Consider the following 18,408-nt stretch of genomic DNA (forward strand, 5'->3'; position numbering starts at 1 on the left):
CCTGCCTTCTTTTTTGTTGACTTTTTATTGCATAATGCCTTTCACTTTTAATTGTTAATACAAATTTCACCCTGGTTATTAAACATACCACTATTGCCTCTATATGCAAATGCCTTATGCTATCATTCCTCTGTGTTCTTCCTTTGCTGTCTCCATATTCCAAATTGTCTCCCCTTGTTGTTTGTACCATCTCACTGTGCCCTTGTACCCTGTGGGTGTGCTGGTTTTGTTTTACAGTCACTGTCTCCATCAGATATTAGAAAGTGTTTGTTTCACACACTCCTGTGACATTGTGCACAGGGACTTGAAGGTTAGTATTCCTGAAGGGGAAGAGGGTGACATGGCATGGGGGCCCAGGTGAGAACTGGCACATCGTGGGCACTGCACTCGTCACATCCCTACACCATCTGGCTCTGGAGATACAGTGCATGGGGAGCTGGAGGGGGGTGTAAAGCAATGATGGTTATGTGCATCCAAGCGGGCATGAAGGGGTGCAGCTGATTACTGCTTAACCGTTTAAGGGCTGTGCAACTACAATTGATGTATGCACCAATGCCCACATCCATGAGTGCTTGAGTCTCTACTGACAGTTCAAAGGAAGTGTCTTGTATTAAACATGCATATCTTGTAGGGTTCATCTTGACAACTACAGTGCACATGTCCCGTATACAGTGGACCAATGTTTTTGTTAGACATGAGGAACGATCAGGCACCCTCTGAACAGTGGAGTCTGCTTCCATTTGTCCAATATGCTCCAAGGGCAGCATGACACACTTAAGATTAATGGCACGGTCTACATGCCGAGTGGCAGACACTCAATTGCGCCATTGCTTTAAATAAATGTCCCTCTATACTAAGGGGAGGAAGCCATTTTCTGAACGTAACCAATAGTCATGAAATTGCAGCCTATCAATTCACTAGGAAGCAGTGACAGCATTAGAGCATGACGGACCATCACTGAGGCACAGAGAACTAGTGGACTTTGGTTCAGCTCACACAATGGCCGCCTCCAGTATGTGCTGACAAGTGCACTTTAAATTGAGGGTGTCCTCATTGATCGAGAGGTGCACTTTCCCAGAAATTGAAATGACCCAATATATTTTCAAAGCATTGTAGAAGTGCTGAATACATCATAAAACTATACAAAGACAATAATTTCATATAGCACCATCTAAAGGATATAAGAGAGAAGTACACTATATCAGTGACATTTCAGCACTGGCTAGCATGAATGTGCATCTTTTCTAGATGAAAGTAATCTCCGTCCAGCAGACCAGTTCTGCAATATATGTATGTTTATATAATATTCATTTTAATTAATTTGATTTTGTAAGTGAATAATGTATCACATTTCTCTCTGTTTATTGTTTCCTCTGATTATCTGTGTTTTGCAATATTTTACTTTTTCTCCTTAGCTCCAATCACTGACACTTCTCCCTGCAATCAACCTCTCTCTCCTCTTTCATCTTCACCCACTATTTACATTTTCTGCCCAATAAACAGAGAGAGACAGTGAATCTTTATTTGTCCCAGCATGCACCTGCTCGTGGGGTCATGGGGCATATAGCATTGCAAAGAAGTGTGCAGAGCATTGCACACGCCGTGGTGTGATACTCTTCAGTTGTCTTGCATGTGATGCACTGCATTCTTTAAACTCATAACTGCACTTTCTTTTCTCTCCCTTAATCTACCATCCACCCTATTCTGCCTCTATCTTATACTCCCCAATGTATTTTGCAATTTTTTCGGCCTTCCCATTTCCTCTGTCTATAAATTCTTTGTATACTTGTTATCTCCACTACTCGTTCTCTCTTTACATCATCCTCCTCAGTTCCTCTCCTCCTTTCTGCTTTGTGTTTCTTACGCTTGTTTTTTGCTTTCCTTGGCACCTATTTTTAGTCTCTCTGCTACTCCATCTGTCTCCCCCTCCTGCGCTCTCTCCTGTCTCTTCCATGTGTCTATCAGTAATAAAATTCTGTGTCCTGCACTCCTCATCGCATGTCTGCATCTCCACCGTTACTGCACTGTGTGTTAAAATCAAGGATCAGAGATCACGAAGATCTTCATGACAACACTCTGTCTTCTCTGCTGTATCCTCTCCAGTTCCTTCCACATTCCTCTCTTGTGTTCTATAGTGCCAGATCACCACTTGTCACACCACCAAATACTAATGTCGATGAGCAGGTGGTGCTTTGTGCCACAAGGATATTAAAAGCTATAGATGACACATAACTGGGGAAAGGGTAAGGTGGACAGAGTTGCATGCCAGTCATTATCCCCATCTTCTGGATACTTATTCTGGTCAGGTATTTTTTGTCACGGCAACTAAGAATTTGTATAAAGTCCTTTGTGTCTTTGTGATCTCCGTTCTTTGTAGCTCTGGACAGTGTCGCTCACTTCTGTACCCCAGTCACTATGTTTGTCACTAGATGCTGTAGCCCACCTATCCCACCGAGAGGCCACAAATCTAAACAGAGGACTGTAGCAATATGGTATCTTCTCCATTTTCCTTTCCTTTTCACTACTGATTGACTGATCGTATATTATAAAATAATGTAGTACACAACAAAACACTGTATACGCTGTTAAAAATGCATTTATATGCAAAACAAGATTTCTCTACGTTTAGTTTATCTGTCGTTGACACAAAGCAGGGGATGCAATTTTGTTGGCTGACACAATATCCACAAATTCAGTTCACTGAGGCGTGAACTATGTTCTGCTTAATGGATCACTGTTGTCACTAGATCCTAGGGAATTCATAGTCTACATTGTCCGGAACAGAACCTAATCACGAAAAATGGCTGCCTCCATTATGAGTTGTCGACAGGTACACCTTAACATTTATACAGCCGTGTAAAGTCTCTAAGGAAAGAGCAGACAGATTAACACTATATTGCTGCTATGTAATCAGATATGTCTTCTTAAATGGAATTATGAAGACGGTACAAGATACAGCTTATCACACACGATCCAGGCCACAGAGAGGACTTTTGCATCCTGTTGCAACCGCTTCTTGGAGCACTCCTCCAATCTTTGCACACAGCCTTGGTAAAAGCTGCTGCTCCACACATAACCTATAATGTGTGATTGTACTGACACCCTATCCCCCAGGCAACAACTGGTGGTGCTCGTACACCGCCTGATGGAGTGTGGCAGTGAGAACTAATAGGGAGTATTTGTATCCCTGTCCATAATATGGCCTATCTGACCCCACCAAAATTGCCACCACTGGGCCCCTGGCCCCTCCCGACTCCTCTGCACACGATTCTGCAGTGGAAATCTGATACAACACACTGCATAGCAAATACCTAAACATCCAATGAAGCTACTCCTTTGATACGCTGTCATACCTACAATGTGTAATATTTCTATTGCCTATATTATATATTGCCAACATACTCCTGATGACATAAACCTTAAAGCATCTCTGTCATAGCAAATACACAATTTCCACAAAAGTATATATTTGACACACTCATTGTAACTCTTCACACAGATCAACTAGAATATTCAAAATTATCAGTTATACATGAAATGTGATTAATTTAAGGTCCGCCTGTCACCTACACATGGTGGAAACAGCAATTTTGTGGGCTGACCATTATTCAGTTTATTCATTCACAAGGAACTATTGATATCACTAAAGACAAGGCTTCTTCATGTCTCAATAATGCCAGTAGGTCCTAGAAAATTTAGAGGTGCATTGTTAATATTGGTTCAGCCTAATCTTCTGTGTTTTTCAAATGTGACTAAGTGCATTTCAGTTCAGCAGCTAGGACAATGGCATCTATCATCATACTCTGCCACAGTCTCCTATTATCAAAGGAACGCACTGTATCTTTCTGCCACTAAAATGAGATATAAAAACAAGGTGTACTATAATCATTCTAAATAAGGTATAGTGAGTTCTCGTATGGCTTAAACGCCAGCCTTACCCATTTCATCTAAGAGACATTTTTTGTGAAGTTAATTATTTAAAGATTTTACCAAGTCGTTCTCTCTCTGCTAAACAAGCAGAAGGTTCTAAAGCCTAGTAAGCAAAGTAAAGCCTAGTAAATAACTTAAAGATGATATATTGTGGCCAGAAAGCATGCCACTGAGAGCCCAGGACTTAGATTCTGTTGTCACTATATTATAATGAAATAAAAGTAATTTTTAGACCTAGGACTAAATTCACTAAGGTTTCTCTTTTTTGATGTGGGGTAGTTGAAAAACCATCAAAAAAAAATCTATAAATGCTGCGGATTAAACAAACTGTACTTTAATAAATTTGTCCCTAAATCTTTCTCCTGTTGAATGTATTTAGCAATCGGTGAGGTGAATATAAGCACTAATAAATAGTATGTTCTGCTATGTGATGGCTCTGTAGCAGGTATTGCCAGATGTAACACATTCCTGCATATTGCTCCTGTACCAGGTGCAGTATTACAGAATTATGCACATTCAGTAACAGCACTGCTACAAGTTATTGCAGTACTGCCCTTATATGACATCATACAATCATTGCTACATCCAGCTCTGAGAAACTGCAATATGAGTTATCAAGGATCTGAGCATTGGCTGAGCATGAGATGTGTCTTATAGTTTTAAATATGGTTTAGTTCTTGTTCGAGTCCACTTTATTAAGAGAGATGCTTCACGTTGATGATAGATCTCATCTAAAGTCAAGAAATGTGTTAAGAGTAAATATCTATATTATCTGGAGCTAGACAAGGTTTGAAAAAAATCACTGAAACAACAAATGAACTTTCATGGTGACTAAGTATAAAACAATCATGGACAACTCACAATCTTATGTCAAAAAAGAAGTTTACCCCATCCTTTTCAATGGTTGATTTTGGTTGGCAGACACCCCTTCCCTCCTCTCCTGCCCCTTCCCTCCTCCATCAGCTCGCAGGGAGCACACAGACCTTACTAATGCCCCCCCTGCTGTTTGCACGCAGTCATTGCATCCAGCAGATTCTTGAAGCAGTCCTCCACTGCCACCAAATGGGGGTTGTCCACAGGGACCTGAAGGTGAGTTTTGTATCCCCCATACCATCCTCTTTTCCATCTGCATGTCAGGCTGGACATCCCTCATCTCTCCACCCAATACACAGCCTGTCCTGGGAGTGTCCCCTTGCATGCTGGTGTATCTGGCTTTCTTTGTGGATTGTTAGAACAGTTGTGGTTATCACAGCATGAGAGTTTGGTCTGGGAAAGCTGCCTTTTCTGAGCGTGGGGGTGAGGGGTGCATGGCATGCAGCAAGATATGGTAGTTTTTTTGTGTTTTTATGTGTGATCTAGTGCCAAACGTTTTTATGTATACACTTTTTATACCTATCTAAAGGGCAAATGAGCAATCTCTAGTTGCACCATCATTTTGCAAATGTTGTCCATCCTTTCTAAATTTCCCTTGCTCGTCAGTGGTATGCTCACCATCTCTCTAATAGCTACCTGTACTGTGCTAGCCAGTCTTGATGGGGACACAGAGGTGCTAGACGTTGTTATTTCTCAGGTAGAACATATGGGCTGGATAATGGTTAAATAACATATTTGGGATGACTATATACATGATAAATTAAGCTAGGAGTACACCTTCAATATGAATATCATCATTCTTCAATCCCTAGAGAGACTAATCCCTATCAATAAGCAAAAGCAATACCTTACACTTGTCATTGATTCCGCCACGTTCATGGTGCTTTTGCCAATCCTATGGCTATCCATCCAGTAGTAGGCTGTGGCTGGGTAGCTTACTTTTTTGGGAATACTGAGGCTTTTGGTTTTTGGTATTTTATAAGTACTATAGTAGTATTGCCAGTTTCCTACTTGTTGTTGCAAGAAAGATTAACTGTTCTTGGGTGAATTTAACTTAAATGTTCTCCAGACTGGAACATGAGGTAGCAGAGATGGAGACCATGCAGTTTAATAGAAATAAGGTGACCAGACCTCCATTTATATAAGGTTTCAGTGAAACCAAGGAAGCCCAGTGCTTTTCAATGTCATTTCTCCAACATCCTTCATTTGGCTGTAAGTCTGGCCACCTTTCCTAAGAGCACCTTAATCCACCTGAGTGATTGTAGCTGAAGACAATGACTAGTTGTGGCCTATCACTGCGTCTAACCACATCTCTGTTAACAACAGCCAGAAAACCTTCTCCTTGCCAGCAAATGCAAGGGAGCGGCAGTCAAGCTGGCAGATTTTGGCCTGGCCATAGAGGTACAAGGAGAGCAGCAGGCCTGGTTTGGTAAGTTACTATTAAAAGAAAACTATCTGTGTCTGCTACAGAACAAGGAAACGGATCAAGTTAAAACATTTTAAAGAGCACCTGTTGATTTTACAAAATGGAGGCAGCCATTGTGTGGGCTGATCCAATATTTAACCTATCACTTCATGCCTTAATAATATCACTAATTCATTGATAGATCGTATTCTCAGGACTGGTGGATCAGCCTCAGTTGTGAGTCGTGGCATGTGTAGACTTTAATAAATAACTCCACATTACCATTTATATCATTGCGGTGAACATGCGCGAGCGTGCTTGTATACTTTCTATAATGCTGATAATAGGGGTGACCTGTCAGAAATACTATTTTGCCACCCTCGGTAGTCACTTGGCTTGGTGGCTTGTGTCTGTCCTTCATGTCCCACACTGGGTGTTATGAGTTAGTATATAAACCGTTCAGATATTTTACCTCAAGATTTCACAAAAAAACAGCCAAGGACCAAACCCCCTTCCGTTTTCTTCCCTCTACTCGGATCTACCATAACCTACAGACCACGCAGCGTTCACCTTACTGACTTCCACCACACACAATACATACATCAGTGCCATATACATAAAACATACACATTAATTACATATCATATAGTACAAATCACCTACATAACTATCACTCAGATATCACATGTAAGCCATACATACATATTCATCACATCACATTCATTCATCACATATATGTGAAATACACAGCATGATCATTTACACGTATACACATATAGGGCATAATTCCTTTACAGCCTCCTCTTATGCTCTGACCTCACACACAGGAGAGAGCCAGATGCCAAGCTTTTAATCTCTAGTGGAGCCCTGTGTTTGGGTATTGAAGAGTGTGTGTCGACAATGAATGTAATGACAAATGCAGCCCTTGAAACATCTGTTGCTACAACCCTTTATATCTTCAGTGTCTCCCCAAGCTGACTGCTTCCTTCTGAAATTCAGTGTAATCATGTCTATTCCAGGTATTATTTTGACAATGTTCCTTTCTGGCTTTTTGACATGTTAGTGGTATTGCATAATTTATGTCCTTCTCTCTGCAAATCCACTTTTTAATTTGTTTATGAAAAAGTTACATTTAGACATATGACTGTTATACTATGTTATAAAATAAATAACGGCTGGCATCCTTCCTTCCCTTAAACTCTTAACTCTGTTTTACTAATCTTAAATAAATGACACAACAACTTAGGTGTGGCGAAATAAAAGGAATTAATTTTGTAAGGTATGGTGGAGGAGAAAGAGAGCAGTCAGATCGACATCTGCCAGGCAAACCAGGAGGTCCCAGCATTTACCAAGGGACATCCGCAAACGGGGGACAACCAATACACCCCGGGCGCACATATGTACCTTAAATGGGGTAGCCACCCCGGGCACTACAGAACCCGCCCCCCTTCTGGGTTAACGGAAGCAACCACAAGCCGACCCACCTGGGTGGTACTTGGACTGAGAACATAGCCGATTCCATCGAAGAGAGGTGGGTTAAGTGCGCTCGCTACTGTAATGTGCCCTCACTACTGGCCATCGACTGCACTGCATTTTCCGGGCCGCGCCTGGATCTTTAGACCCGAGGCCTGCGACCACAACTACAATACCTCTGCTACGCCCTTATAAACATCTCCTATGAACAAAAACATGCCCTCGTCACTCAAACAACGTCTGGCCTATAAAGAAGGTGATTCTGAAAACGAATAATCGGGTGCTCAATACGCAAACCACCTAACAAGCGAGTGAACCGTGCAATCACCGAGTTAATCTTCTCCCGGACCTCATCAGCCACCCAGCTATTGCGGAAAAAACACCAGCTCATCCTAGGCACTATATCGGACCAGCATATGATCAGGCTAGGCCAGGAGGCACGGACCCAAGTTAGTTTAGACCGAATCGAGAAATATGATCCACAGATTTTCCCAAGCCCAAATCATTCCCCCCCCAGATGAACTACCAATATATGGGGCAACCCTTGCTTTGCTACCTCATCTACCAGGAGTTTCCTAAAACTGGGCCACCTCAAACCCCTCTAACCTGGACCACTACCGACCCCGAAAGAGAAGATGTGTTCTATGCTGGCCTATGTAACGCAGCCCAATGAACATACGAGTGTCCATCACCTACATCTACCGTGGGGTCTTGTGGTCTGTAATAGGCGGAAAAACAGTATAAACATTAGCATACATAACAAGCAAGCACATTTCAAAGGAAAGTGAACGGAAAAGAAAATAGAAAGAAAGGAGCCAGAACATGGCCTAGAGACTCAAGAATGAACACATATATCCATTATTATCAGCAGCCCACCGAACCAGAGGTGTACATTCTTACAATGGGGAAGAAACCTCGTGGTGCCAAGTACCAATCAGGCCCATTTTTTAGAGGAAAAAATTGAGAAATCCCTTTGCGCCCTGCTTCCAAAAGCATAAATAGTGGAAACCTTGTGCCACCGCAGCAGAGAAAGTAAGTTGAGAAGAAAAGTCAAGGAAGAAGAGAGGGTCATATATAACGTTTATACACATCAGCTTTCCACCTGCCTAACTCCTTTATAGCGGGCCCTGACGCCCCAGCAACCGCTGCAGATGTGGAGGCCCCAATACAAAAAGAATGTATGCCAAACTGAGAACCGTCCATACCAACCAACTGCTGCTAAGGTACGCTTAAACACCATTGAAAATTGGTACCTAGTGAGGGGGGGACCATCGCCATGCACCAGCCATGGGAGAGCACCACTAAGCCACAGGCAAGCAAATTCGCTGATTATTGCAATCGGGCAAACAGAGCAACCAAATTTCGGGACCATTGTAATCCAGCGCCCTCGCCCCAGCTGGTCCGATTTAAATCTTCTCACTTTGCAGCATACCGAACTGTCAGATAACACCACGTGTTGTGCTAATATGCCCGTAAGGGGAACGGACCTGGAGGAAGCAATTAGCTCACTCACCCGGAGGGCGCTAAATTATAACATGATTTAAGCCGCACAAAATAAAGCCACCTCGTAGCTGTCCCGTGCTACCTTTGGGATCGTGTCCAATAAGCTCCACAAAAGGGGGCCACTAATGGTCCTCCTCTGATCAGGGGAGACTGGGCGCTCTCTCGCCCAACCCCTGAGAGCCCTGGAAATCAAAAAGCTTCTGGTGTAGTCAGCCTGCCCGCGCAGCCTAGCGAAGAATGATATACCCGCCAGGGACCCAGCCATAGCCGCTCTAGACCAAGCATGCGCTTGTCCCCACCGCCATGTCCCTAGTTCTGGAAAGCACACCACTCGTTCCAAGCGTCACAATTCTTCCGAGTCGTAGGAGCAAGAGATGATTCGGCCAGACCCTCTATGTCGGCTTGACAATCTGCCATACATAAGCAGGACAGGGAAAACCCACTTGGGATGCCCCCGGGGCCAAAGCTCTAAACCTCTCTACTTGACCCCTCGGCAAAGCATCTGCCACGCATTCTCCATGCCAGGACCGTGCCGAGCTTGGAAGCATATGATGTAGGACAGACAGTGCCATATCAGCCTGTGCAGAAGTGTAATCAACGGATGTGAAGTGGCTCTCTGCCAATTGATAGCTTGCACTACTCTGAGGTTGTCACACCAGAAAACTATTTGTTTCCCGACAAACCGGCCTGCCCAAAGCTTTACCACCACTACTATCGGGAAAATCTCAAGGAGTGTTAAGTTAGCCGTCCAGCCAGACAGCACCCATTCCATAGGCCACGGGGCAGCACACCATTCCATTGCAAAATAGGCCCCAAAGCCTACTGCCCCAGACGTTTCCGTAAAGAGCTCCAGCTCTTGGCTAGCCACCGGCGGCACAGGCCATAAGTGCACTCCATTAAAATCTTGTAGGAACAGGTCCCAAACTGCCAAATTCTTCCGGATCTTTGCCGAGTGAGGGATTTAACTGTGCGGGAGCCTGTGCCTGTCCGTCGCCCGCTCCAGCTTTCGACAAAACACCCGCCCAATAGGTATCACCCGGCAAGTGAAACTGAACAGCTCAAACAAAGATTGGGCCTGCTGCAACGTCACTCCTCCAAGCCCTAGCACCTCGCTTAGCACAGTACGTAGTTTTTGAACTTTGTCCAGTGTTTGCCGACAAAGACCCAAGACCGTATCTCGATGCCGATGTACGACAACTGCGTTGTCGCACCTTCCGTTTTTTTCCCTTGCGACTGGGATGCCCAATGAATGGACAGGGCCATTACTGAGAACAACATCTCCTTGCAGGTAGAGGCACTGCCAGGCCCGACCACCAGGAAATCATCTAAGCAATGGGCGACTCCCTGATGGCCTGTGCCAGCGCAGACACACCAGTGTAGGGAGAAACTAAAACACTTGAAGAATGCACAAGAAACCACGCATCCCATGGGGAGGCATCTAACTACATAATAGCCATCATCAAGCCTGAAACCCATGAAGGAAAACGAGTCAAGGTGAAGCGGCAGCAAACAAAAGCCGCCTCAACATTGACCTTTCCTACCAATGCGCCTTTACCAAAATCATGCACCATGCCAAGGGTGGCTTCGAAAGACTGGTACGTGACCCTGCAAAACTTCTCTGGGTTCGCATCATTGACCGAAGAACCATGGGGGTATGAGCGATATTAGATCAGTCTAAACATCCCGGCGGCCTTCTTGGGAACCACCCCTATCAGTGAGACCACAAGGTCCCAGTAAGGTGGGTTCCGAAACGGTCCGCTCATATGGCCGAGCGCCACTTCTTTGCTGACTTTAGCCGCCAACACCTCGGGGAACAAACTGGCAGATTTCAAGTTCCCTACCTTGGCCAACTGAACTGATCCTTCGATAGGTACCCGAAATCTGTGAAGAAAACCCTCCCTCAAAAATTCTGCTTGCATAGGTAGCGACTGATCCATCAGCTCAGGCTAACCACATTAATCGGCGATCCTGCCTTCCGCAGCGCCGGTGAGGGGCTGGCTACCTTCTCCTGCCCTTCTGATCTGCTTGTCACATGACTTAACTGGGTAACCTCCCCTGCATTTAAGGCAAGTGTGGGAGACCTTAGACGCTGGTCCGTGTGGGCAACTTGCTCGGTTGAAAGGGTAACAGCGACCCTTGCAGAGAAAGGGCTGCATAACCCTGCCTCGCCCTGGCTGCCTCCGCTATGTCGTGGCCGAGGCACCGACCCCCCCAACCATCCTGGGACACTTTTAATCAAGTTTCCACGTCACGATAACCAAGCATAAGGCTGGCGTGACCATCGTACTTTTCCTGAAACACCTCGCCATAGGCCAGCCAAACCCTGGGGCGAGATGATGTATACATCTCATCCACCATGTGCAAGTACTTCAACATGTCCATCCACTCTTGCGGGCGGGTCTCCAAGTAACAGGCTGCAAAGGGATAAGCGCCCATAAGCCAGTTCTTATAAGACTTATAGCTAGCCTCTCCCCCGCCCCTGCATGACATCGCAGCAGCCACTACTTTCTTGGCCTGTTTGGAAAAGGCAAATATGTCTACGTACCTGCCTTTATCAATTTTGTCCCAGAGAGAAATGCTAACCCCTTGAAATAAGGCCGTGCTGGGGCGGTGCACCATCCCCCCCGCCCCCCCCCCTTCCCAGAGATACGAGAGCCCCCGTAACGCCCGGCCCATCGCGTTGCTGCACGATCGCCATTGTGTGGCACAAAATGCTTCCGCAAGCGTTTAACCAGCAGCTAGGGGCAATCCCTGGAGTCAGAATATGCAGTACTAGAGCTATAACAGTCCGACAAAAAAGATTGAACATCAAGCAAATCATACATATTCATCTCACCTTGTAAATCGAAACCGCCCTCAGAGCCATCAAACTGACCTTCTAAATCCAATATTGGCGAGGCATTCCGCTCGTGATTCCCTGAGCTGGAGATTCGTCTGTCACCGAAGATTCCATGATCTGCTGGAAGAGACATGTTACTAACAGAAGCCTGAGACATAGAGCCGCAAGACATAGACCTTAGCCCATGATCATCCGCCACATGGACAAATGTGCTGCCCTGCCAACTTTCTCACCTTGCGCCCGGAACCTGCAACGCTACCATGGGCTGACGTACTCCTGGACCGTGACCAGCATAAAGTGGCTGCTCTGTGCCCACTGTCTAACGAGCCACAGGCTGATTGCTGGCTACCTTGGAACGTTGGCCCACGCCCACTAGTAAAACTCTGAGCCTGCGTGCCGTCCTGTGAACTATGCAGAGCACGGGCCTCCACTTCAGTGCAGCCTGGAGGAACCCCCTTTTCATAAGGGGTTGAGCCTGCGGGCTGGGATTTTCAACTTGTATGGGGACCTGAATGCCATGATCAGTATGCCGGCGTTTCACCTGCCTGGAGGAACTGCTACTCGCGTGGGGAGCTCTCCGAACTGCCTCTTGCCCTGTAAGGGAGGCACTGCTACCCCCCCTTTTCTGTCGGTGCCCACAGGCCCCGCATATCAGATGGGGGGAGCAACCCAGCCTGATGATACCTGCGATGTGGGGCACGGCTACTCCCTCTACCCGCCTGCCGTGGTACCTACTGTCCCGATTTGCAGTGTGGGGAGCCACACCCCTACAACCCTATTGCCTCTAGTCATACCGCGGGCCCCCCTCCCCACCCTTGCTGGTGCTCCCTGAGCCTGCTCACCGCTCGGGGATGCGTGGGAGTGATGGCAGCGGGTTGTGCGGCACAAGAAGTGACGCAACCCTCCGCCGAGGGTAGGGTGTGTGCCCGTTCCCCCACCTGGAGGGAGACCGGGGCACTCTAGAGTAGCCTGGCCAGGAGCCGGAACCGGACGGGGGGCATGGAGGGGATCCGGACGGAAGGTGCATAATCAGGGAAATGAGAATCGGGGAGGAGGGCGAAAAAGAGTTAAGAAACTGGATGACAAAGAGGAGGGGGAAAAGGGGGGTAACGAGTGGTACAAGGGAAGGAAGGAAAACAAACTGGGGACCACAAAAAAGACCAAAGGGGGGGGGGGAGAGAGAGGCTATAGACACTTGTAAAAGAAGGGGGAGACAAAACACTGCACAAAATACCACTGACAGAGAAAAACAAAATGGGGGAGAATAAGCAGAGAGAAAAAAAGGCAAAGAAAAAAGTTAGAGAATCAATAGAAACAAACTATGAAAAAGGTACTAGGGGACAAGTGATACTTATCCAACAATATCCAGAAGCCAAGAGGCTGCTTACTCTCCGCCCATCTAATATATCACTTCTGACATTCCCTCCTCCGTGACATAGTGGCCTTAGTCAAATTATTAACCCCAGAGTACCACTACAGTTAACAGATCCAGCCTCAGATTTTAATATCCCTCGGGCATAGATTCAGCCCTAAGTTCCTATTCTTCATTTACTGAATCAGCTGTACACTCAAACTGCCATAGCACACTATCATAATGAGTGATATTATTCAAGTGCATGATACTTCTTTACATAAAGATGGATTGGATAAGAATGCTAGGTGCTTCTAGCTTTGGGCAATATACAAACAAATGTCTTTATTTGAGAACCTGCATGCTGTTTTCATAGCCAAACAATCGGATTTACTATCCGGCGGTTTGGAGGCTGCAAACTCAAGCAGCGTGAGATGTGTGATGGTTTCATCAAGTCTCCCCTTTTATTTTGTACCACGTCTGCTCAAAGTCATTTGGATATAATAAGGTTACTTGTGTACATGTTTATGAACATGTAAAATATATTTTATTATTATTATAATTATTAACATATTAGTTACATATAGAAAATTCCTCAGTGCTTTACAATTGGAAATGACACAGTAGTAAACTATACTGGGTATTACAGTCAGACAGAGAGGTAAGCTTACAATCTATAGGGCAATAGGGTTGCAGATTGTATCACAAGCTCAGATATGACACAATCCCACACAGCTCTCTGCATAAAATCCCTGACAGCTGGAGGTAGGGGAGGGCTCTCATTATGTTCTTTCTGTGCCAGGTTTTGCTGGAACCCCAGGGTACCTGTCCCCCGAGGTGCTCCGAAAAGAGGCATATGGAAAACCAGTGGATATTTGGGCATGTGGTAAGCAGACACAAGTTGCAGTGACTGTGCCATTACAATACACTAAGCCGTATGGAATGTTCTTACTCCTATGTACATTTGTTTCTTCAGAAATGTTTGTTTCTTGATTGTCCATTCTGATGTGCTCTACAGAACACCTGATATAAACTCAATATTTGGTCATTATATGGTTATAATCCCATATAATATATCTATAATATTTAAGTACAAACTAGAAGACGTAAAACCTGGCAGTGTCTGCTTATAGTCACTGTTATTAATAATATTCCAGGCCATGAGTCTTATAAAGAGAAATGCTCATGCCAGACAGGTTCACCAGTCATTTCCCCTAGGTAACATACAAATGAATGAAGACATGTGTTATGTGTGTTTTTGAAGCATATTTTATATAGAAAAGTCACACTCAAAATCACAAATTATGTCTTCCTTGATTCCATGGCCACAGCACATGTGGAGAGTATTTGAGATACCGAAGCACTTAATAAAAATAAGTACAAAAAATTTGTGTGTACGCAGTCTAACACTACATGATCAGTTTCTTCACATTGTGCAATATTAACATTGCATAATAATGTGGGTATGTATTACGGCACCGTGTATGTTACATTCCTATATACAAGGAGCACTCCAGGGAGTGATGCAAAAATCTGTCAAGCACAGACTGGAACATGCAACGGAAGAACATATGTACATATTATGGCACATCCACAAAAGAATTATCCTACCTAGGGTGGGAGTGGATGATAATTCTATGCATTTTATCTTAGATTATATTGTCTCCAACCTAATGTCATGCACTCACTCCTGTGTGTTCTATACTCCTCGTGATATTCCCCCAAATGGCGTTCATGAGAGAAATCGAGAGTAGTAGTGGCGTGCCAGAAGTGCCTGTTTTCAAGGGACGGTCACACATTTTTTTTGTCCCTGTCTTTGAGCACTGAGAAGCGCTTGCTTTGTAAATGCAGTTCTCAGTTGCTGTATTAATTTGGAAAATATAGAATATTTTTTTAATTAATAATAGGTATTTAGAATGTTACAGAATTGTATTATCATTAGTTCCACATTGTGGGTCAAGTCAGTAGGTGTACTGCCCTATGTCTCTCTAGGGTAATAGAACTGTGTTATGATGTCCAATGGTCAGGTCATGTTGGGATATGTAGTGTCCTATATCTGTATAGAGTGCAATAGAATTGTATTATGATCATGTACAGTGGTCAGGTCATGTTGGAGATGTAGTGTCCTATGTCTGTTTAGTGTAATAGAATTGTATTATGATCATGTACAGTGGTCAGGTCATGTTGGAGATGTAGTGTACTATGTCTGTATAGTGTATAATAGTGTGTAATATAATTGTATTATGATCATGTCTAGTGGTCAGGTCATGTTGAGTAGTGTAGTGTCCTATGCCTGTATAGAGTGTAATAGAATTGTATTGGGATCATGTACAGTGGTCAGGACATGTTAGAGGTGTAGTGTCCTATGTCTGTATACTGTAATAGAATTGTATTATGATCATGTACAGTGGTCAGGTCATGTTGGAGATGTAGTGTACTATGTCTGTATAGTGTAACAGAATTGTATTATGATCATGTACAATGCTCAGGTCACAATGGGATGGTGTAAATATATGCTGCAATTGAAATGACCAGTCAGGCTACTTTAGACCATATTGGCTGCAAATCACTGCATATAGGAACTAAAAATAACCCTTGATTACAATCAACACCTGATAGATCCAAATCAAATATTCAGGACTTGTGTAAAATTCAGTTGGGCGTGTCTGTGACCATGTTTGCTGTCGTCATCATCCGACCACACTGACTGCACCCTATAAGATTCAGTCATTTGGATCAAGAGTTGAATGGTTGGAACTGTTCAACTTGGCCCCACACATGTGCAACATACCTCTGGCCATTTGTTGCTCATGTTGAGCAGCAGGATGTCACGGGCACTAGGAGTCTTTACCCAGGGATCACCAGGTGATAGGCTTACCAGAGCAGTATAGGTGGTAATATGGTACTCTGGTAGCAGGGTGATCACGGAACAGGAAATAGCAGATGATGAGATGCTCAGGAAAGTCTATGACTAGCAGCACTGGCAATATGGAGGTAGTAATACACGAGGAACTGTATGGACAAAGGACACGTGAAGGTAGTCAGTGGTCTGCGGTAGCAAGTTGTACCACTGCTATAGTGAGGAGGAATGTCCAACAGAAACGAGGGGGTGATGAGAGTCAGCGGTCTGCAGATAGCAAGTTGTACCGCTGTCTGAGTGAAGGAGTGGAATCCAAGTGGAGGTATCCGGATAGTCAGTGGTCTGCGATAGCAAGTTGTACCACTGCTATGTGAGAGGATACTGGAACAGGTGATACAGGAAACAGGGATCAGTGGTCTGCCTTCAGCAAGTTGTACCACTGAATATATATGTGAGGAGGTGCACGGGGAGAGACTGCAACACAAGATATACACGGGCACCTTGACTTTGAACCACAGTGATATGCACAATATAAATGTATAGATGACTGAACAATACTGCCAATATAGAAAGTCTCTTGAAGTAGTCCAGCATAAGATAACACAGTCAATGATGGCAATAGACTCAGCGGATAGCACACTCCAGAGGAGAACCAACACAGTCCAGCAAGGTATGCAATACACAGCACAGTCAATGAGAAGTATGCATACCGTGGTTCAGGAGGCAGTCAGACAGGAGTGCAGAGATACCTGAACGGCAGGAGGCCGGCAGGATGCGAAGTCCCTGGATGGGTGAAGCGGTGGTCTAGTAGGTGCAGCGCACGGGTAGGTAGACCAGCAGGGAACACAGGAAAGCGTGGAGAGCGGATCAGCAGTAGATGGATGAGTAGTGCTGAGGAGTAGCAGCAGCGGGTCTCTGCGGGAACACGGAGGTAGCCAATAGCAACCAGCAGGTGCAGTAACGATGGGACACGGGAGAGCAGAGTTGAACAGGCACTGTTGATCACGGAGAATAGCGGGTAGCAAAAGTGGAGGCAGACTCAAGGAAACACGGGAGCGTTGACAAGGACTGAAGACTGAAGCGCACAGAGGCAGCGGATAGGAATCAGCCAAACAGTCACGATGAAACACAGACGGGTTGCAGGTTGAAGACTGTAGTGCACGGAGGCAGCGGATAGGAATCAGCTAGCAGTCACGATGATGAAACACAGACGAGTTGCAGGTTGAAGACTGTAGTGCCCGGAGGCAGCGGATAGGAATCAGCTAAACAGTCACGATGAAACACAGACGGGTTGCAGGTTGAAGACTGTAGTGCACGGAGGCAGCGGATAGGAATCAGCTGGCAGTCACAATCATGAACAGGTGAGTGGATGTGAATGAAAGACTGTAGTGCACGGAGGCAGCGGATAGGCATCAGCTAACAGTCCCAATGATACATGGTAGAGTTGAAGTGGTTAGAAGACTGTAGTGCACGGAGGCAGCGGATAGGAATCAGCTCACAGTCACGATGATACAGTAGATGGTAGAAGTGGTATGGGAACCACAGTAGCAGAAGTGGTTTGGAAACCACAGAGGTAGAAGTGGTTTGGAAACCACAGGAATCAGCTGGGCTGAATAAACGAGGAAACACAGGAACACCTTCAGAGACTCATGGGGAATGAGACTCCAAGATCAGGCAACGTGGTGTTGACCACAGGTGCTTAATATAGGGAGGTTGCCTGATCTGCCAATTAAGTTAAAGGAACATACACTGAAGGTTTGGAAAGGGCTGCGCATGCGCAGTCCCTCAGGATAGAGGACGTCCACGGTTCCTAATAGTCCGGGAAGAAGCACTCACAGTCCGGTGAGTGACAGTACCCCCCCTTTTAAAGGTGGGCACAGAACGCCTGGAACCGGGCTTGTCCGGATTTTTGGAATAAAACTTCTTCAGAAGGGCAGGAGCATTAAGATCTTCAGCTTTGATCCATGAACGCTCTTCAGGACCAAAGCCCTTCCAATGAACGAGGAAACGGAGGACTCCTCGCGAAATTTTTGCATCCAATACCTCAGTAATCTCGAAATCCTCCTCCTGATGAACTTGAACTGGCTGCGGTGCTGAGGGAGGAGTCGAGAAACGATTGATAATAAGAGGTTTGAGTAAGGACACATGGAAGGCATTGGAAATCCGAAGATTCT

General features: G+C 45.1%; 1 protein-coding gene across 16 annotated transcripts in view; it reads left to right on the forward strand.

Annotated features, from left to right (window-relative positions):
• Positions 1-18,408, forward strand: part of CAMK2B (calcium/calmodulin dependent protein kinase II beta) — a 103,715-nt gene that overhangs the window by 49,127 nt on the left and 36,180 nt on the right. For 11 of the 16 annotated variants that reach the window (XM_075207262.1, XM_075207265.1, XM_075207264.1 and 8 more), the window contains exons 6-8: positions 4,947-5,019; positions 6,130-6,232; positions 14,177-14,260. In XM_075207262.1, coding sequence (XP_075063363.1) covers positions 4,947-5,019; positions 6,130-6,232; positions 14,177-14,260 — 260 coding nt within the window. Of the gene's footprint in view, positions 1-237; positions 311-4,946; positions 5,020-6,129; positions 6,233-14,176; positions 14,261-18,408 lie in introns of all 16 variants that reach the window. The other 5 variants (XM_075207263.1, XM_075207266.1, XM_075207268.1 and 2 more) reach the window with 1 other exon arrangement.

This window comes from Mixophyes fleayi, chromosome 4, assembly GCF_038048845.1.
Source record: "Mixophyes fleayi isolate aMixFle1 chromosome 4, aMixFle1.hap1, whole genome shotgun sequence".
NCBI lineage: Eukaryota > Metazoa > Chordata > Amphibia > Anura > Limnodynastidae > Mixophyes > Mixophyes fleayi.